Below are 22,509 nucleotides of genomic sequence, written 5' to 3'. Positions count from 1 at the left end.
TTTGCAACTCCTCAGATACTGAAGCAGTCCATATCCAAATGCAGCAAGGTCTGGAAAATATCCAAGCTTGGGCAAGTAACATTTGTGCCATACAAGTGCAATGACCACCCTGCAGAGAACCTAACCATTGCCCCTGACATTCAATGGCATTCCTGTCACTGAATCCCCCACTATTAACATCCTGGGAGTTACCATTGACCCGAAACTGAACTGGACTAGCCATATAAATACTGACCACAGGAGCAGGTCAGAAGCTAGGAATCCTGTGACGAATAACTCACTACCTGACTCCCCAAAGCCTGTCCACCATCTACAAGGCACAAGTCAGGACTGTATAGGAATACCCTCCACTTGCCTGGAGTGCAGCACCCACAACACTCAAGATGCTGGACACTGTCCAGGACAAAGCAGCCTGCTTGATTGGTACCCCATCCAAAATATTTACTCGCTCCGCCACCGATGCACAGTAGCAGCAGTGTGTACCATCTACAAGGTTCACTGCAGGAATTCACCAAGGCTCCTTAGACAGCACCTTCCAAAGGCACAGCTACTACCATCTAGAAGGACAAGGGCAGCAGATAGATGGGAATGCCACCACTTAGAAGTTTCTCTCCAAGTCACTCTCCATCTTGACTTGGAAATATATCACTGTTCCTTCACTGTCGCTGGCTCAAAATTCTAGAACTCCCTTCCTAACAGCACTGTGGGTGTACCTACACCATATGGACTGCAGCAGTTCAAGAAGGCAGCTCACCACCTTGTCAAGGGCAACTAGGAATAGACAATAAATGCTGGCTCAGCCAGTTAATCTCCAGCCTCACAATCTTTTGGGGTAATTGCACTACTCCAATTCTGTCCTTAAGCACATCCATGAATTATATTGCTCTACTATTGGTGGCCAGGCAGTCGGCTGTTTAGGCTCTCTGGAATTTCCTCCCTAAACCTCTCCAATTCTTGACCCCTTGCTTCTTTAACTTGGTTTTGTAGAACCACCTCTTAGCCACCTCCTTATGTGGCTCGGTGTCAGTTTTTGTCTGACAATGCTCCTTTGAAATGCCTCAGGACGCCTTTGCCATAAAAATGCAAGTAATTGTTGTAGTAACTTGTTCAAAAAATTCAACCAAATTGCACCAGAAACCACGTTTCGACTTATCAGTAACCTTTTCTCTGTCAAAGAATCTCTAATGATTTCTTTGAGTAATTTGCTTGTAGTCAAAATCGTGCTAGTAGACCTTTTTTGTTTTTATAACTGCAGTTTCCTGGTTCTGACTTATTGCTCTTTTTAAATATTGGCACCACATTGTGCTGGTCCGTGGGGACTCTAGTGCACTGTTCAATATGTGACAAGGGGCTTATTTCTTTCAGCATCCTTGTGTGAACGGCATCATGGTCAGCAGCACAATCTTTTGTTGGGAGATCCTTTAATCTGGCCAGGATTATATCCAACTCCATTTTTGTACTTTCAACTTTAGTATCAACCTCATGATATATTGTTAATGTAGCATTATCTTCTGTAGTGAAGACAGATACAAAGTATCCATTTCAAACTTCTACCCTGGGAGTTGACCCAAATCTGCTCTGAGGGATTGTTTAATGGTTCTTTGACTCTTAAAATAGCTGAAAAAGATCTTTATTACGACAATAGTAATCTACTCTAATGTCCAAATGGCTGATTCTGATATTGTGTTCATTGCCTTTAACCAAGATTTATACTATTCTCCTGAGGACTATTTTCTTTATGGCTGTAAAATATTTCTGTGTAAGTCTGATTTACCTTTGAACATGATCAGTTAGCCTATTTGGCTTGGTTTTGCCATGTCACTTTTTAACTCTGGGGACGTACAGAGCTTTATTTTCCATAAGAAGGGCTTTGTTACTAATGTATTCCACATTGTAAAGCTGCCTAATTGACTTGGAGGGGTTGGTGGTGCTGTTGTGGTTCATTTCCTTTATCAACTAGCTCTCTTAAAGCCTTGTGCTGGCATAACGCTTTGGCTATGATCAAATTTAAATGGGGATGTGGCCTGTATCTCACAGCTTCATTGAAAATCGCTGACAATTCTGAGGACGCAGCATGGGAACACATGCTATGCAGGGTTAGCCAGTCTTCTTTTGCATCGGTTTTTGTATGATCCCCTTGATGGATTGATATGTTGACTATTTTATCCTCCATTTCCCCGTCCCTGTTCCATCACCTTTCTCTTTTTTTTCTCCCCTCATTGTTGCTGTCCCCTCTCCCTCAGCACTTTTGTACCCTTCCACTTTTTCACACCCCCTACCCTTCCAATTCTGTGTCTTTCTGCTGAGCTAGCCCTTATCCCCTTTGCCTCTGGTGGGTTCAAGCATCCTAACAGGATTCAAATGCTTCAGTGCCAATGAATTACTGTTGTTTGGGGAACGCTGCTGCCAATTTTCATTCAGCAGGATCCCAATGCATTGAGTAATCATAGACCTAACCACTAAGCAGGTGCAATTAGCTTTGGTTTTGAGTTTGAATGTAGAAGGGCTAGGGGAATCGAATCCTCATTTTGTGCATTTGCCAAAAATAGGAGAGAGGGACAGGTCAGCAGTCGAAAAGAAGTGGATTGCTCATTGCCAGGACCTGAACATATATGAATGCTAGCTCGAGAGGAACTGAGCTGAGCCACGTTGTTCATCATATAGGTTTAAGTGCAAAATTTAGGGAGTACTGCATTGGTGTGCGTCTTTTGAATGAGATGATAAACCGAGGTTCCCCTGTTTGAAGAAGGTTAGGAGGTTCTCTGTTCTTTTTTTTATTTGTTCAGGGGATGGGGGCATCAGTGCCTCAGCCAGCATTTATTGCCCATCCCTAATTGCCTTTGAGAACTGAGTGCTAGACCATTTCAGACGGCATTTAAGAGTTAACCACATTGCTGTGGATCTGGAGTCACTTGTAGGCCAGACCAGGTAAGAACCGCAGATTTCCTTCCCTAAAGGACATTAGTTAACCAGTTGGGTTTTTACAACAATCGACAATGGTTTCATGGTCAGCATTAGACTTAATTCCAGATATTTTATTGAATTCAAATTTCACCACCTGTCGTGGCGGGGTTCAAACCCAAGTCCCCAGAGCATTACCCTGGGTCTTTGGATTACTAGTTCAATGACAATACCACTAAGCCACTTCCTCTCCATTTATACCTCAACTAAAATCACCAAATGCATGTGAAAATTTTAAAAATTGTGGTGTTGCTATAGGTTAACAAGAGCAGGATGATTATGTGAATGAGTTGTGATATGTTTATCTCATTTATCTCAGTGCTGTATGCAAATTAGCAATTTCATTGGCTGTGAAGCACTTTACATATGAGCATATGAATTTGGAGCAGGAGTAGGACATTTGGCCCCTTGAGCCTGTTCCGCCATTCGATAAGATCTGATTGTAACTGCCTACCCCGATAACTTTTGACTCCCTTGTTAGTCAAGAATCTATTTACCTCTGCCTTAAAAATATTCAATAACCTTACCTCTACTGCTCTCCAGAGAAGAGAGTTTCAAAGACCCATGACCCCCTGAGAGAAAAACTTTCTTTTCAACTCTGTCTTAAATGGGAGGGTCCTTATTTTTAAATTGAGTCCCTTGCTTTCAGATGCCCTGAGAACATGGAAAGCATAATGAAAATACATGTTCCTTTGCTGATAAATATACTGGAGCTGAGATTATCCAGAGTGTCTGTTTTTTGTAGCTTTACTCGTTAGCTGAAGATGGTGGAGGTCCAGTGCTGGAGTTTGTTGTGCCACATGATGCAGCTGATGGATTTATAAATAACAAACGAGAAAGCTATAAATTTAAGTAAGTACCATATGTTATTTATCTTTCCTGTATCATACCATTAAGAGGCAATCATCTTTACAAACTGGAAATCAAGGCTTTTATTGACTGAGATGAGGAAAAAGCTTTAGACTTTTAGCTTTATATTTATATTTGTAGCTGAATTAACCACAGGGGTAGTGTTTTATTTTATTTTGATAGATAAACTGTCTATTTTGTGTTGCCTCTCTTGATCTTGAACTGGCCCTAGCTGCTTTGTGATAGCAGGGTGTAGCATATTTTTTGTGACTTATCAGTAAATATCCCCTTATGTCTACTTTTTGGTGTGATGTCTCTGTAGGTTGGATTGATTAGATCCTTTCATCACACTACCAAAGAGTAGATCTTAGTAGGCTGAAAGTTTTGCAGCAATGTCAGATTGTGTGTTTGCCTCTGCATTACTGCACACTCTATTTTTGATCTTTGCTACACTGCTGGGCAAGTGATGAGTGCAGGACAGATGCTTTCTAAGAGGTAGAGTTGTTGCTGATCACTCCTAGCACTTGTTGCCAAAGCTACACAGTCCAGGAACCAGTGAAACAGAAAATTGCCTGGTGTCTGGGAACACATTGCCTAGCTGCTTCACTACCCTGGAATGGTGGATGGGGCTTCAAATGAAGTTACACAGTTGAGGCTCACAGGAATGGTGCGCATAGTTGGCTCTTGAGACCGAAGTTGTACAGAAAAGGCGCGTCTTTTCCGCAGATGAGCAACAGGCAGTATCGCCGACGCCTCCACATGTCCAGGGATCTGGTGGCATACGTCTGCCACAGTCTGCGGGATTTGATGCCATGGGGACTGGGAGGACATCCATTGCCAGTTGCTGTGAAAGTCACCGTTACTCTTAATTTCTACCAGACTGGCATTTTCCAGGGCTCCACTGGGGACTGCTGCAGGATTTCTCAAGCTTCCAGGCATAAGTGCACACAGCAGGTAATGGATGCCCTTTTTGCCAAGGCCCACAATGACGTTAACTTCAATAGAAATTAAGCCAACCAGGGTGCCAGAGCATTGGTCTTTGCTGTGATTTCTGGTTTGCCACAAGTACCATCAACTGTACTCATGTGGATATAAAAGCTGCTTGGCAACAGGCACTCCAAAGGTGAAAGTCTTCCACACGATAGATGTCTAGCTGGTCTGTGGCCACAAGAACAAATCTTGCAGGTTTACACCAGGTACCCAGGAAGCTGCCACGACTCCTGGCCATATTTGAGGGACCACACAGGATCCAGGGTTGGCTTCACGTTGACAAAGAGTACCTGCAAAGGACGTGGCTAATGATGCCAATGCGGCAACCATAAAATCCTGCTGAGAGGAGGTGCAACGAAGCTCATACCACTGCCTGAACATTGGTGAAGCAGACTATTGACATGTTAAAGATGTAATTCTAATGCCTCAACAGATCTGGCAGAGTACTTCAGTACACTCCCCATAGAGTCTCACAGATCATCATGGATTGCTGTGTGCTGCACAACCTGGCACTGCAAAGAGGGGAGGACTTAGTAGATGCCGACATGGAGGAGTTGCACATTTCCTCTGATGAGGATAACATCAAAAAGGATCAGGGCGATGAGGTCAAGGAAGTTGAAGCTGCAGGGGAAGATGCCATTGCACAGGCCAGATGAGGCAGGTGTGCACGTGCGACCCTCATAGCCACCAGATTTCATGAGGAGGATGATGAGTAGGAGTAAGTCTCCTCTTGGATAAGTGCCCTCCATCATGGGCTCAAATGAACATCAGTGTGACTCTCCCTCCCATCCACTTCAATCAGAGAGTGATCACTTAAACATCAAGCTCATGTTGTCCTGTTGCTTTGGAGGATGATGTAGCCTCTGGAGCATATGTCCTTGCTGAGCTAAGGTTCTAACTGACATCCGGCATCAGACGTCAGAAGGTGCTGCCTTTTCAAGTGTCGCCACAGCAGCCTAGTAGAGGCAGGAGCTGCTCGACATCCTCAGTGTGCCTGTAGCTGTTTGCCCTCAGTCTGACAAAGATCCTCAAGGAGGTCCATCTTCAGCAACGGGATAATGCTTTATGACTCGCCTTGATGTTGATACTGAGAGGTGATGCTTGGCGATAGCAGCCGAGGGCGTTACGCAGATCCTCATGCATTTTGAGATGACTCAGTGTTGTGTGTCACCTTCATCTCCATAACATTGACATCCAGCACTCTGCAGGCCTACATTTAGCCTGTCCTTTCCACATGGATTGATTGCCTGAGGATAACCATGTTCAGACACTTGCTGGCCACACATTAAAATGCATCCTCTTGACCACAGACAGCCTCCCCTGTTGGCCAGCCCTGGGCCTTGTGACCTCAATACAGCAATGACACTATGGAGACCTAAAGGTAAGGCTTTGTTCAAATCAATGAGCACACATCAACTTCATCGTATTCTGGCTCCTAGGCTTCCCACCAAGGTCACTTATGCGTATCGAGAGCATGGCCAAAGGCTCCATTGACTGTAACACATCATCATTTAGATTTATCATCACTGACCTCAGTGACTGTTTAGGTGAGGGGATGCTATGCACAAAGTCTGGCACAGTGCTGCTTCCCTACATTATGATGAGTCTTTTGTGTGCGAAAAGCTCAAGGTTGTAGCGTCGAGCGCCAGGGCAATAATGTGGTTGCGAGGGGCAGTGTTCCGGCACATTGAGCTGGGAAGGTGGTCACGCTTATAGGTGAGCTAATCAGATGTACGCTCGGAAAGTCGGAGATGCTGAAGGCACACAGGAGCACATGTGGGCTGTGATTTTCAGCTCATTGATTGAAAACCTTGCCAGATGACACACAACATAGAGTTGCAGTATATATGAGCCTTCTCAATGCTTTTCAACATCTTTCCTTGCACAACAAACCTTCACCTTTCATTAATGCCGAGGAGATGGCTGAACTTAATCTTACAGCCTCAATCTTACACAGCCAAGACCTAACGTTACATAACCCAGCAAAGCAAGAATGAACTCCCTTCCACAAGCATACTTTACTTTAAAGAAGAGGCATAACTGATGCCGGGAACAATCTGAGAAGGGGCACACAGTGTGGTCGGTTGGAAGCATACAACATTGACCAGAGGTGATAAGTGGGAGGAGGGATCATGGTGTCACACGTAATTGACAACAAAACAGCTGATCATAAAGAGGAGATATACACAAGAGGTTTTGTGAAATGGGTGCGATTCTATTTACATTCATGAACACTATGTACATGGGCAGAATTTTGCCCTTGGTGGGCGGGCGGGCAGTCGATTGCCACCGCCGAAACGGGTCCTGCCGCCATTTTGAATGGGCGGGCCAATTAAGGCCCACCTAGCGGGCTGTCCGATGGGAAGTGCTATGCGCATCCTGTGCTGGGGGGCGGGGGGGCATGGATTTCCCAACTGTCAGAGTGCGCTGTTTCGTGCATATGCACGAAAGAGCACACATCTCCCTGAGACTAAGGGCTGCCTCAGGGAGAGCGTTGACAGTTTTTGAAAGTTGAAAAATAGAAAAATAAAAAAATTATTAACATGTCACACGAGATGCCCAGCTGCTAGTCCTCATTCCTGTGGGTGCCCGAGTGCCCCTGGTTGACTACCTGAGGAGAAGAGTGAGACAGAGCTGCTCTGAGCCCCCCCACCGGCACTCTCACATAGCCACTGATGGATGCCACCAGTGCCTACACAGATGAAGTGCAGCTCCAGCTGCAGTGCAGGATCTGTATCCTGGATCAAGGTCTCCATGGCAGCTGTCATCCTACCAGAGTTGACCTTGGTGCATTGGCATGCTAATGCTATTAACTGAGGCTGAACACGGATGGACTCCTCCATCGTTTGTTAATATTTGAGGAATGCAGTTGATATTCCTTCCTGATATTCCCCTGATTGTAGTTGCAGCTTGCCCAGCTGAATTTGGACTGACTCCGGAGGCTTGTCATCTGATTTGCAGCAGAATCCTGGCCTTCAGCAGACCTTTGAGCACTGGAGAGCTCGGATGTTCCTGCCTGCTGTGGACCAGATTGTGCGCTGTGCTCACCACATTGTGACACCCAATCCTGCTCCAGGACTAGGTCCAATTGAGATGTGTGTCTGCGCTGGTAGAGGGTGTGGGTGAGTGCTGTGACAGATCGTCAATGGTGTCATTGGAGCTCGAGCTGAGGGCCTGGCTGGTTGAGAGCCTCAGGCGCTTGGCAGAGGTGCCGATGAAAGAAAGTAGAAATGATTAGTGCGTGGCAAGTGACTTGAAAAACAGTCAGTGTATTCAGTAGTTGTTTGAGGAATGAGCTGGTGCAGGATCCTTACTTGGGTGATTGTTGTTGACTTCATCATTGCCGCAGGAATGGTCCGCGTCATCTCCAGCCAGTGTGATGGCTTGGTTCTCATAGGGGGTGAGGACCTTGATCTAGAATCATAGAAAAAGTACAGCACAGAAGGAGGCCATTCGGCCCATCTTGTCCATGCCAGCCCGAGGACACCCAGGTGACCTTTCTAATCCCACCTTCCTGCACTCGGCCCATAGCCCTGCAGCTTACAGCATTTAGGTGCAGATCCAGGTACTTTTTAAAAGAGTTTAGAGTCTCTGCCTCTACCACCAACTTGGGCAAAGAATTCCAGACACCCACTACCTTCTGCATAAAAAAGTTCTTCCTCATGTCCCCCCTACACCTTCTGCCACTTATCTTGAATCTATGTCCCCTGGTTCTAGATTTCTCCACCAAGGGAAACAATTTTATCCTGTCCACTCTATCTATTCCCCTCATAATTTTGTACACCTCAATCAAGTCACTCTCAGCCTTCTTTGTTCTAAGGAGAATAACCCCAACCTATCCAATCTCATCTCATAACTACACTTTTCTAACCCTGGCAACATTCTTCTAAACCTCCTCTGCACTCTCTCCAGAGCAATTAATTCCTTCCTGTAATGTGGTGACCAGAACTGCACACAATAGTCCAGTTGTGGCCTCACCAGTGTTTTATACAATTCCAACATTATATCCTTACTTTTATATTCTATACCTCTGCCAATGAAGGAGAGCATTCCATATGCCTTCTTTACAACCTTGCCTACTTGAACTGCTGCCTTCAGGGATCTGTGTACTTGTACGCCAAGATCTGTCACTTCATCTACCCGTCTTAGTATATTCTCCTTTATTTTGTAATCCCTGTAACTGTTTGACCTCCCTAAATGTATGACCTCACATTTCTCTATGTTAAAATCCATCTGCCACTTTACCGCCCACACCACCAACCCATCTATATCATTTTGGAGATTATGGCTATAGTCTACACTATCCACTATTTGGCCAATCTTTGTGTCATCTGCAATTTTCCCAATCATGCCCCCCATGTTCACATCCAAATCGTTAATACGTAACACAAATAGCAAGGGTCCCAACACCGAGCCCCGTGGAACGCCACTTGAGTGAACTTTCCATTCGCGAGGGAATCCATCGACCATTACTCTTTGTTTCCTGTTACAAAGCCAATCTTTTATCCAGTTTGCTACATTACCCTGAATCCCATGGGCTTTTACTTTCCTGATCAATCTGCCATGTGGGACCTTATCAAATGCCTAGCTAAAATCCATGTACACAACATCCACTGCACTACCTTCATCAACCCTTCTTGTCACTTCCTCAAAGAATTCAATCAAATTTGTGAGGCAAGACCTTCCTCTAACAAATCCATGCTGACCATCCCTGACTAGTCCATGCCTTTCCACATGACAGTTAATCCTATCTCTCAGGATTAATTCTACTAATTTGCTCACCACCGATGTAACACTAACTGGCCTATAATTGTTTGGCATTTCCTTTGATCCCTTTTTAAACAGTGGAACTACATTTGCATTTCTCCAGTCCTCCGGTACCTCCCCTGTATCCAGTGAAGATTGGAAAATCATCCTCATTTGCTATCTCGTCCCTGACTTCCTTTAGCAGCCTCAGAAACAATCCATCTGGCCCTGGTGACTTATCAACTTTCAAGGATTTCAACCCTTTGAGTACTTCCTCTTTCTTTATGACTGTCCCATCCAATATCTCACAGTGTTCCTCCTGGACTACTATATCTACATCCTCCCTTTCCTTTGTAAACACGGAGACAAAATATTCTAGAAAAACCCTTTCCACAGCCTCGGCCACTCCACACCCCCCCCCTCCCCACCAGTTTGAAACCCTTCTCTTTGATTGTGTGCAAGCTTGTCCTGCATAAAGACAGATGGAGAGAGTGTGAGCAGGACACATACCAGGGCAGATGAGAAGGATGCCTTCCATGTGTGGGTGCTGAGTGGAGCCATGGACAGGATGAGGATGTGAGCTCCAGAGGGTAAGAGGCCAAATGGAGTTGAAGGTGCGTGTGAGAGAGTGAGTGGCAAGTGAGCTGGCAGTGTGTGAGATGCCAGTGAATGTCTGCCCGATGGACTGGTGAGTTGAGAGTGATGGTGTGATTGACTTACCCTGGTGGAATGGATATCATTCATCCTCTTTCTGCACCTGATAGCTGACCTCTGCATAGCGTTGGCACTGACCACCTCTGCTGCTGCCTTCCAAGCCAGAGTGGCAATGTTGGGGGTGTGGGGTGTGGGGGGGGGTGTCAATATTTAGGATTTTCAGAATTTACAGGAATGTTTCAAAAGCCAGGCAGAAGATGGGAATTGTTTTTATGAAAAAGTTCTATCAAGGATCATATAATTGAGGGGAAAACAATTTCTTTTACAGATTCCAGAAAATCTTTGATCAAGGTGGAAAACAGGAGGAAATTTTTGAAAGTATTGCCAAGCCTGTGGCTGAAAAGTGAGTGTTGTTTTGATTTAAGCTTTTCAATCTGGGACTGAGAGCTTGCACTGAATTTTGATGACATGGCACGGGTCCTGACAACAGACAGAATGCCTATGAGTGACCCCACCTTGGCCATTTGCAGGACTCCAGTCGTATTTTCGGGGGCCAAGCAACTAATTAGTTGTTGTTGAGGCTACCACCCCTTAAAAGGACAGCTAGCCACCCCCAGAAGCTGCCTGGGAATTGGTGGGTTGGCAGCTCAATGGCCACTGCTGGGGCTGCACCTGAAAGAAGAGGACACTGTGAAAGTATGTTGCCCTCTCGACTAGGTAAGTGGGGTTTGGAGACTGCGGAGTCTGTCTGATTAGCCCTTGCAAGGGGGCAGGATGTTGGTGATGGCAGATGGGTGTTGCCATGTGACCCCTCCATGGGCCACAGTACCTGAATGTGGGGAAGGAGTGTCCACTCCTGAACCCAAAGGGAGCCTGCCATGATTCATTCACCAGGTGGCTTCCCCACAGGGCGGAGTGTCCACTCATTGCTGATGACCTGCTGGTGGCGGTGGGAAGAGCCTCTTTAAGTGGCTCAGTTGGCCTTTAGCAGGATGCCTGCCCTCCACCTTCCCTGCCGCTGGTAAAATTGCATGACAGTGGTAAGACCATGCCATTTTCTGCCCCCATCCCCCTTCTCCCAGCCCATTCCTCGAGGGTTAGTAAAATCTGGTCTTTTCAATTCAGCTTTGAAGGTACCAAATATGAGACTTCACAAATTTGAAATTCCAGTTTGAAAATGAAAATGTTTTAGGGCAGGTGGATGGTACATACGAACATACAAAATAAGAACAGAAGTAGGCCATTCGGCCACTCGAGCCTGCTTTGCCATTCAATAAGATCATGACTGATCTGTTTGTGTTCGGAATTTCACATTTCCATCTACACCCAATAACCTTTGATTCCCTTGCCTGACAAGAATCTAGCTACCTCTGTCTTAAAAATGCTCAGGGACCTTGCCTCTACTGCCTTCTGGGGCAGAGAGTTCCAAAGTCGCACAACCCTCTCAGAGAAAAAAATTCTCCTCATCTCTGTCCTATAAGGGCGCCCCCTAATTTTAAAACAGTGCCACCTTGTTCTTGACTCACCCACAAGAGGAAACACCCTTTCCATGTCCACCTTGTCAAGACCATTCAGGGTCTTATATATTTCAGTGAGTCTTAGGGTTATGCAAAAGTGGTTAATGATGAAGATCTGCTAAACTTTCAGTATTCCATGAAGTGCTCTAATCCAGTGCATTGTTTGCAGTTCCATCTGAAAGGTGAGTTTATTGTTGTAATGTCATGACATTTAAAATGTTGAAAAATCAGCCAGCATCTAAGCCTGCAATTACACTACTGTTGGTGCATTTATACAGTATTCTAGCATCATAGGAGGACTCATTGTGGAATCAGACAGGGCCTGGATTAAGGTTTGCACTTCATCTTTTTAGCTTTGTTGCAAACTGAAACTGCTTCTTTCAGGGAAGTGCCGGCATGCCTCACTTCAGAGTCAGGTCAGGCCCCATTTTCGGATTTATGCTGCAGCTTCTCTGTGTTGGTGCAAAGCAAAATCCAGTCTGACACAGTTTGCAGTAACTCCCTGGTTTCTTGTTCTCCTTTGTAGTACAACAATCCCACTGGGTTTTGGCAGGAGTAAGTCCATAACGATGACAGTTATTCCCAAAGGTTAAAAGTGGGGCGATTCTTGTGTCAATATGGCTAAGCGAGCGTGTTGCATGCTCTGTATCATCTCCAACCATCCCTCAGTTGGACACCCTAGTCAAAATTGGATTTTATGACATTGCTAGGGTTCCCTTGAGATTTATAATGCAGTAACTTTGAACTGCCTTTGGTCAGTGCTTATTTTTGGTTAGGAAATGACCCATTGTGCATGGCAAAAATTGTAGCACTTTGGGGAAATAGAAGTTTGTGGTTGATCATGGATAGTAAAAGATAGTGTTCGGACGGGTGGTAATGTTCAAGTAAACTCTTTTCCAGTTGTTTTTTTGTTTAGTAGTTTTTGTTTGCCTTAGATATTTTTCTGTCCTCAATTGACTTTGCAACCGTTTATTTATTTATTTACTTACTAACTAGCTGCAAGTAATGCTTGTTTGATTTGAGTCTTAAATAGTACATTTGTGCGTGGGCTGGAGAAGACTTTGTGAGTAACTGGCTAGTGTCAGGAAGCATCAATAGAAATTTTATTTTATTCATTCATGGGATGTGGGCTTCTCTGGCTAGGCCAGCATTTATTACCCATCCCTAATTGCTCTTGAGAAGGTGGTGATGAGCGGTCTTCTTGAACCGCTGCAGTCCATGTGGTGCAGGTACACCCACAGTGCTGCTAGGTAGGGGGTTCCAGGATTTTGACCCAGAGACAATGAAGGAATGGCAATATATTTCTAATTCAGGATGGTGAGTGGCTTGGAGGGGAACTTCCAGGTGGTGGTGTTGCCATGTGTCTGCTGTCTTTGTCCATCTAGGTGTTGTTGGAGCTGCACTCATCCAGGCAAGTGGAGAGTATTCCACCGTACCCCTGACTTGTGCCTTGTAGATTGCAGACAGGCTTTGGGGAGTCAGGAGGTGAGCTAATCGCTGCAGGATTCTGAGCTTCTGATGTTCTTGTAGCCACAGTATTTATATGACTAATTCAGTTCAGTTTCTTTTTTTAATTTCATTCACGGGATGTGGGCTTTGCTGGCTGGGCCAGCATTAATTGCCCATCCCTACTTGCCCTTGAGAAAGTGGGGGTGGGCTGTCTTCTTGAACCGCTGCAGCCCAAGTGAGGATGGTCAGTGATTTGGAGGGGAACTTCCAGGTGGTGGTGTTCCCACCTATCTGTTGCCCTGTCCTTCTAGATGATGATGGTTGTGGGTTTGGAAGGTGCTGTCGAAGGAGCTTTGGTGAATTTCTGTAGTGCATCTTGTAGATGGCACACACTGCTGCTACTGTGTGCTGGTGGTGGAGGGCGTGAATGTTTGTGGATGTGGTGCCAATCAAGTGGGCTGCTTTGTCCTGGATGGTGTCCAGCTTCTAGAGTGTAGCGTGGAGCTGCACTCGTCCAGGCAAGTGAGGAGTATTCCATCACACTCCTGTCTTGTGCCTTGTAGATGGTGGACAGACTTTGGGGATTCAGGATGTGAATTACTCGTTGCACGATTCCTGGCCTCTGACCTGCTTTTGTAGCCACATTATTTAAATGGCTAATCCAGTTCAATTTCTGGTCAATGGCAACCCCCAGGATGTTGATAGTGGGGGCTTCGGCGATGGTAATGCCATTGAACATCAAGGGGCAATGGTTGGATTCTCTCTTGTTGGAGGCGATCCTTGCCTGGCACTTGTGTGGCACGAATGTTACTTGCCACTTGTTAACCCAAGCCTAAATATTGTCCAGGTCTTGCTGTATTTGGACATGGACTTCCTCAGTATCTCAGGAGTTACATATGAACATATGAACCTACAAACAAAGAGCAGGAGTAGGCCATTCAGCCCCTCAAGCCTAATAAGATCATAGCTAATCTGATATTAACCTGAAATCTGCATCCTAACTAACTACGATGACCTATTACCCCTTTACCACAAATCTACCCACCTCAGTGAGACAGCTGCCCCTTTTTTGGCAGGAATGAGTTGGAGGAGTTTGCCATTGTAGTTTCCAGTGCCTAGGCTGATGCCGGGTGGTCCATCTGGTTTCAGTCCTTTTCTGAGACTTTGAAGCGGTTTGTCACAACTGAGTGGCTTGCGGTGCCATTTCAGAGGACATTTAAGAGTCAACCACATTGCCTTGGATCTGCAGTTACATGTAGGCCAGACCAGGTAAGGATGGGAGATTTCCTTCTGTAAAGGACATTAGTGAGCCAGATGGTTTTTACGACAATTGACAATGCTTTCACGGTCCACATCAGAATTTTAATTCTAGATATTTATTGAATTCAAATTTCAGTATCTGCCATGGTGGGATTTGAACACAGGCCCTCAGAGCATTACCTTGGGTCCCTGGATTAATAGTACAGTGACAATACCACTACACCACCGCCCTGAAGGATTGCAGCATTTCAAGAACAGCACCACTACCTTCTCAAGGCACGTTGTGATGACCAATAATTATGAATTGCCAGCATCGCCCGTGTCTTCATAACGAAATTTTAAAAGTGCAGTATTTATTTTTGGTGAACAAGTTGTCTAAATCAAGTATATCAATTTAGAATATACTAGAATACCAAATGATGGGCCAAGAGAAAGCCATTGGCCTATTAGACTGCCTTTTCTAAAGGTTGTACTCAAACATGAACTCTTCCTTTTAATTAATCTACGGAGGGAAAAATCTGGATAACTAGTCCCAGACCCCCAGAAATAACAATGATGCTCCTGTCCCAGATTTTTTTTCTTCAGTTCTGTCCCATTGTTCTCCTCAGACAATATTTCACTCTGGCTCTCTTTCAAATCAGCAGCACGTGAAATGTCATTGGGGTGTATTGCATAAAATATTTTATACCTTAGCTGCTGTCCTTACTTTTGTAGTTGAGCCAGGATACCTTTATCTCACTTCAGTTCCAGAGTGAAAGCAAATAGGAAACTGATTTGACCAATCTAAAAAGGGAAGAATAAAAAATTAAGAAGAATGTTTTGAGGGAAAAAATATAAGGAAGAAAATTAAAATTAGTTTAAATGGTGAAATACCATAGTCCCATACACAGCAGTGCGATGAATGCTCATTTGATCTCTCTCCAGTGATGTTGAGACAGTGTTGATGCTGAGAACAGGGTTAGCATTCTTATTCTGGGGGCAAGGGGAACTTCCACCCTTCTATCTGATACTGTTCGAACCCCCACCCATTTCCCTGGGTTGTATTTCATCTGATGCATTAAATGAGCTCCCAGCTAAATCACTGTCACCTTTGACGTTATAAAATCTTGCCACCATTGGAGCAATAGAATTTGCTTGAAGATCTTACCACTAAACACCTCAGCCATGATTGAGATCCCAGGAAGGCAGGTGCTGAGCTTTAATTGAGGTACAAGCCCTCTCTGTGTGACACCTCTGGGCCATTACACTGCTTCCTAGGACTTACCACACTGTCAATTATGACCTGAGAAAGACAACAGATGTGGATAGAAGGGATATCTGCCAGCAATTTGTGCTCTGCATCCCCCATCCCTCTCCAGTTTACTCCCACCTGATTGTTGTTTTTTTGCACTAGACGGGGAAAGAGAGACCACTGAAAGTCCTAGTGAGGGGTGAGGAGGAAAATATAGATTGGGCAACAAGGTGGCTGTAGTTTGGATTTTTCCCTTGCGAGGGATTGCAGAGATGAATCCAGCTTTGAGTTTTCCTATTTTCCTTCAAACATTGGGAGGGGATTGTTCATGTCCATTAGTGCAGCATATCATCTCGTACAAAGGACAAGACATTAAACTATCTTAAAACTATTCGCTTGTAAAAAAATGACTTTACAGGTTTAAGGATTTGCAGTAAGTATTTCAAGATACTCTCAAAAGAACATGACTGATGCTTGTTGCCGATGCTTGTTGCCGAAGCTTTTTGTCTTGCACTCATCAGGACAAACACCAGAGTGTCAAATTTCACAACCATTTAGATTGCGTGTCTCTTCAGTTGTTCGTAATAGGTAGAGTACAGACCATATTCTCCAAAGCCCAAAACAAAGCATCTTCTGTTAGATGTGATTCCACGATTAGGCAGCACTGGCTGAACATTCTGAGTGTGCTAATACACTAACATCCAATTTAAGATAATCAAGCTCATAACATGACTCACTTAAACTTGATATAAGTGGAATAAAATTACTCAGGGACCGATTCTTTGCAAACAACAGGAATAAGTTCAAGTCTTACGCCTAATTTAAATTACCTGGGTGCTTGGGAGCCTAGAGTTCACAGTTGCTTTCTCCAGGGCAATGCCTCAGCTGATCAGAATCGACTTCCCCAACCAATAAGCACCCTTTTCCCCTGTAGAATAAATTGCTGTGACAGTTTGAAATTTGGCATTCTTGTGTCTGTTTTGAATAGAGAAAGATACAAAGCTTCTGCAATATGTCTCTCTTTTCAGCAATATTCAAGTTCTGTTCTACCAAGCGACAATTGATGCGTGTTGGGTCAAACCACTCCTTACAAAGGATAATCTCATCATAACAAAAATGTTACTTGTTATAGACAAGGCTTGCTCATATAAAATTTAGTTCTACCGATATCCAAGGTTGAAGGGAAACTAGATGGCAGTGTATTAAAAATATCTCTTTTAGTCATGGGGTTTGCGTTTGTAGACAAATTAAACTTATGATAGTATTAAGATATGGATGAATCAAAATCTCTACCAATTGAACACTGGGAAGATCAAAGTGATTGCTTTTGGCTTGTACCGTATCCTGCGCCCTCACCACTTCTGTCCCCTTCTCTGTCCACATGCTGAGATGGAACTAGATCACATGAATCCCTGATATATTGTTCTATCCACAATGTTTACTGTTGACCAGTAGCTTCCAGTAATGCTGGTTTGGCTGTCCAGTAATTTCATGGCTCAGACTTTGAGCAGTGTCCCTCATAGAGGGATCCTGTTGAGTTTGCTGCATCTATTGATGAGCCACAAGCCTGCTACTTATTGTAAAATCCAATTCCTGATCCAATTTCATAAGGTATCCATGCAGAGCTTCTAATGTTACACCTGCCTTAGGAAAGCTAGTTTCCAGTTATTTTTGGTCTATTCTGAGGTTGTTAAATAAGGTTAGTCTTGTAGCTTTTCTTATTACTGTTTGTGGGAACTTGCTATGTACAAATTGGCTGCTGCATTTTCTACACAATAGGGAATTCACTTCAAAAGCACTTGGTTGGCTGTAAAGTGTTTGGAATGCCCAAAGGTCATGAAAGACACTATTTAAATGCAAGTTCTTTGTTTCTTTTCCAATAAACTCGCTCGTTGCTTTCTTAACCATTATTAAGTTATTCCAAGGGCGCAAAGTGCTAATTTGGACCCCTTTGATTATTTTCGACTTTCTGCTTAAGCTACCTATTCCGTTGTGGTAAATGAAAACATTTGTCTTCTGTCTTTAACAATGGTTGTTTTTTTTATTTGGATATGCTTATTTAGTAAATCACAATTGGATAGAAAGATACTGAGAGCATAAGTGGAAGGCAGAAGTAGAGGCATTTCTTTCATTTGGAGAGAAACTATAGCAAAATAACTATAGGTTGTAGACAACTAAAAAGATTGCATAACGTCTAAAAGCAAGATGTTTTAAGTCTGAGGTTATCCTGACCGCCACAATGAAATTTGTTTTTCTTTAAATGAATAAATGCCAGAACAGTGAGTTGCCGTCCTGATTTCATTAATGTCTAATGTGCTCTGCAGTGTGTGGGTTTGAGTTACTTTTACACAATATTTTCAATAAGGGAATAATTTTAAAGCTTCATGCATTTTTAAGTGTGCATCATAGTAGCTTGTGAAAAATTGGCTTGACAATTTGGGTTCGCCCAAATGCTAATCCTATTTTAAATAAGTGTTCAACTATGAAAAAGCATTTTTGAAATATCCCTTAGAAGATAAGAGAATAACTAAAACTGAGCACGGAGGATAGCAGTTGAAGGAAATATTTGCGCATTCCATGACTGCATAATGTCATTTTTTCATTTTTCATAAACAATACTATTTAACCTTTCACTAAGTCTGGCTAATGGGAAGTACTCTGGAATTATAAGCAATTACCTGTAATTCTATGTGATGTATTATGCAGCAACTGAGATTTGGCAGAAAACCATTTTGAAATTATAGAAAAGATTTGAGTTTTTGAATGCAGCAACGGAAATTGAGTGTTTGAGTTAACTTAGGACAATTATCAGAGGAAAATTATTTCCAACCTTGTAGTGTGTGGAATGAATTTTGAGATGGGAGGGGGTGGAGAGAATGTGGGTTTAATGTGCCCATTATGGGCAAGGTCAGAGTAATGGCATCTAGGGAGTTGACATTTAATGCCTTGTTGCCCTGTTCATGGTACATGTTTTAAATTAGGGGACCTAACTGCCATTGCAAAGTGCAGTCGAACTGGCAGGGTTTAGCCCCAAACTGCCCTTGATTGGAAAGTAAAATAGGGCAGTGTGTAAAGTAAACTGCCGATTTGTTTGCTATGCGCTATTTCCAAAGAGTAATTCCCTCCGTATTGAATTTGGAAATGACAAATGAATGGCGAAGGCGTTTAGTAACACTGGGACTGAGATGGGGATGAAACTAGTCAACGTTAAAGACATGGAAGCTAGTAGTCCTTGCTATGGAAGGAACATGAGATCAGAAGTTCAGCTTGAGGTTGAACAGGCTGTCCAAATTTGAACTGCCTGAGACTGTGGCCAGGGCAGGGTTTGGTGTTTGTGGCAAGGTATGGAGTTTGTGACAGAGGCCAAAGAGAGTGGCTTTGGCCTTCCTAATGTTTAGCTAGAAGAAATTTGAGTTTCATCCTAGGCTGGATGCTGGATGAGAGAGACAGTGCTGGGTATTACTGCATACAAACAGAAGCTGATCCCATGACTTTGAATTATGTCACCTGAGGGGGAAGCATTTGAAAGAGGTAGAAAATGAGGCCATGGACAGATCCATGGTCTCTTGAGGTGATAAAATGGCAGTTAGAAGAGAGATTGTAGAGGGACTTCGGTTCAGACTGAATAACTGATGAGAGTGGAATCAAGTGAGGGTAGTCTCATAGGCTGGACTGTGGGAGAGAGGGACCAGTTGAAGATTGCATGAACATGTTGTAAAAGGCTGCAAAGATGTCAAGAGACGCACCATCTGTACCTTTTGTTTGTTTTGGTGGTTTGAATTGATTGGAAGGAGTCAAACAGTTGTGAGATAAGTAGACCTGGATCTGGGAGGCAACAATATATTCATAGTTCGTGGAAAAGAAAGGGAGATTGGAAATGGGGCTAGCAGTGAGGACACAGGAAGGAGGGATGTTTGTCTTGAAGCTTGGGTGACACTGAAGAGCCACACTACCACTGGAGGGGTTTGAGCACAATAGGTGATGGAAGGTATAGCCAGATGGGGAAGCTTGTCAAGGGGCAAGATGTTGCCGCCCACTAGCCAGTTGATATCAATAGGAACACCCACAATGTTCCTCAGGATAGTGTTCTGGGCCTAACCACCTTCAGCTGCTTCATCAATGACTTTTCTTCCATCCCGGTGTAGCCGGGAGGGATTCAGATTCTTGAGGCACTGGGACCGGTTCTGGGGAAGGTGGGACCTGTACAAACCGGACAGGCTGCACCCAGGCAGAGCTAGGACCAGTGTCCTTGCGGGAGCTTTTGCTAGTTCTATTGGGGAGTTTTTAAACGAGTGTGGCAGGGGGATGGGATCCCAGGAATAGGATCAGATAGATCAGATTCAGATCAGAAAAATTGAGGTAGAACATTAGCTAGGGACGTTGTGATAGATATGGAGTTACAGGACAAGCAAAGTTAACAAAGTGTCAAGCAAGGGAAATTGATGGGGCTAAGCTGTTTATACTTCAATGCAAGGAGTATTACAAACAAGGTAGATGAGTTAAGGGCACAGGTAGACACATGGCAGCAGGATGTCATTGCTATAACGGAGACCTGGCTAAAAGAGGGACAAAACTGGCAGCTAAATATCCCTGATTATAGAGTCGTCAGACATGATAGAGTAGGAGATAAAAATGGAGGGGGGTAGCACTGATGGTTAAAGAATCAATTCCAGTTGTGAGAAGGGATGATATGCTAAATGGGTCAACAAATGAGGCTTTATGGATTGAGCTTAGAAATAAAAAAGGGGTAGTCACACTGCTGGGAGTATACTACAGACCCCCAAATAGTGAAAGGGAGATAGAAGAACAAATATGTAGGCAAATTTCTGCTTGTAAGAACAAGAGGGCAATAATAGTAGGATAATATCAACTGGGATTCAAACAATATAAGGGGCACTGAGGGAGAAAAATTCAGGCAGTGCGTCCAGGAAAATTTTTTCAACCAATTAGTGACAAACCCAACGAGAGGAGATGCAATTCTAGACCTAGTATTGGGGAACGAAGAAGGGCAAGTGGGTGAAATGACAGTTGGCGACATTTTCGGGGAAAGTGATCACAATTCAGTTAGATTTAGCATTACCATGGAAAAGGACAGGGATAAGGCAGGAGTAAAAGTCTTGAACTGGGGGAAGGCAAATTTTGCAGAAATGAGAAGGGACTTGGCTGAGGTGGACTGGACAACACTGCTGGAGGATAAAACAGTGGAAAACCAGTGGGAAGCACTAAAAAGTGTGATCCTAATTGTACAAGGTAGACATGTCCCCTGCAAAAATAGGAGTGGTACTGCCAAATCTAGACCCCCCTGGTTGTCTAGAGGAATACAAGGGAAGATCAAACAGAAAAAGAAAGCGTACAATAGGCACAAAGAATTAAGCACTGCTGATAGCGTAGACGAATATAGGAAGTGCAGGGACGAAGTAAAAAAGGAAATAAGGAAATCAAAGAGAGGGCATGAAAAAAGATTAGCAAGTAAAGTTAAAGATAACCCAAGATGTTTTACCAATGCTGAAAGGTTAGTTAAGGAAAAAGTGGGACCTATCAGAGATGAAGATGGAAATTTGTGAGTGGATGCAGAGCCTGTGGGAAGGGTTTTGAATGAATATTTTGTCTCCGTGTTTACAAAGGAAAGGAAGGATAGAGATATAGTAGTCCAGGAGGAACATTACGAGATATTGGACGCGATAGTCATAAAGAGAGAGGAAGTACTCGAAGGGTTGAAATCCTTGAAAGTTGATAAGTCACCAGGGCCAGATGGATTGTTTCCGAGGCTGCTGAAGGAAGTCAGGGAGGAGATGGCAGATGCTCTGAGGATGATTTTCCAATCTTCTCTGGATACAGGGGAGGTACCGAAGGACTGGAGAAATGCAAACGTAGTTCCATTGCTTAAAAAAGGATCAAAGGAAATGCCAAACAATTATAGGCCAGTTAGTGTTATATCGGTGGTGAGCAAATTAGTAGAATCAATGCTGAGAGATAGGATTAACGGTCATGTGGAAAGGCATGGACTAGTCAGGGATGGTCAGCATGGATTTGTCAAAGGAAGGTCTTGCCTCACAAATTTGGTTGAATTCTTTGAGGAAATGACAAGAAGGGTTGATGAAGGTAAGTGCAGTGGATGTTGTGTACATGGATTTTAGTAAGGCATTTGACAAGGTCCCACATGGCAGATTGATCAGGAAAGTAAAAGCCCATGGGATTCAGGGTAATGTGGCAAACTGGATAAAAGCTTGGCTTTGTAACAGGAAACAAAGGGTAATGGTCGATGGATTCCCTCGCGAATGGAAAGTTGTCTCAAGTGGTGTTCCATGTGGCTTGGTGTTGGGACCCTTGCTGTTTGTGTTATATATTAACGATTTGGACGTGAATGTGGGAGGCACGATTAGGAAATTTGCAGATTACACAATGATTGGCCGAGTAGTGGATAGTGTAGAGGATAGCCATAATCTCCAAAACAATATAGATGGGTTGGTGGAGTGGGCAGTAAAGTGGCAGATGGATTTTAACATAGGGAAGTGTGAGGTCAAACATTAGGGAGGTCAAACAGTTACAAGGATTACACAATAAATTGGAATATACTAAGGGGGTAGATGAAGTGACAGATCTTGGCGTACAAGTATATAGGTCTCTGAAGGCAGCAGTTCAAGTAGACAAGGTTGTAAAGAAGGCATATGGAATGCTCTCCTTCATTGGCAGAGGTATAGAATATAAAAGTAAGGATATAATGTTGGAATTATATAAAACACTGATGAGGCCACAACTGGACTATTGTGTGCAGTTCTGATCACCACATTACAGGAAGGAATTAATTGCTCTGGAGAGAGTGCAGAGGAGGTTTAGAAGAATGTTGCCAGG

The 22,509-nt window shown here is 43.9% G+C and overlaps 1 protein-coding gene across 1 annotated transcript in view; it reads left to right on the top strand.

The window, feature by feature from the left end:
- The window catches only part of kif6 (kinesin family member 6), a 474,098-nt gene that overhangs the window by 5,704 nt on the left and 445,885 nt on the right, over positions 1-22,509 (top strand). Inside the window, exons 2-3 of the mRNA XM_041187334.1 lie at positions 3,707-3,813; positions 10,529-10,603. Of these exons, the coding sequence (XP_041043268.1) occupies positions 3,707-3,813; positions 10,529-10,603 (182 nt within the window). The remainder of the gene's footprint in view (positions 1-3,706; positions 3,814-10,528; positions 10,604-22,509) is intronic.

Source organism: Carcharodon carcharias, chromosome 5 (genome assembly GCF_017639515.1).
Source record: "Carcharodon carcharias isolate sCarCar2 chromosome 5, sCarCar2.pri, whole genome shotgun sequence".
Lineage (NCBI taxonomy): Eukaryota > Metazoa > Chordata > Chondrichthyes > Lamniformes > Lamnidae > Carcharodon > Carcharodon carcharias.
This window is presented reverse-complemented; position numbering and strand designations above follow the sequence as displayed.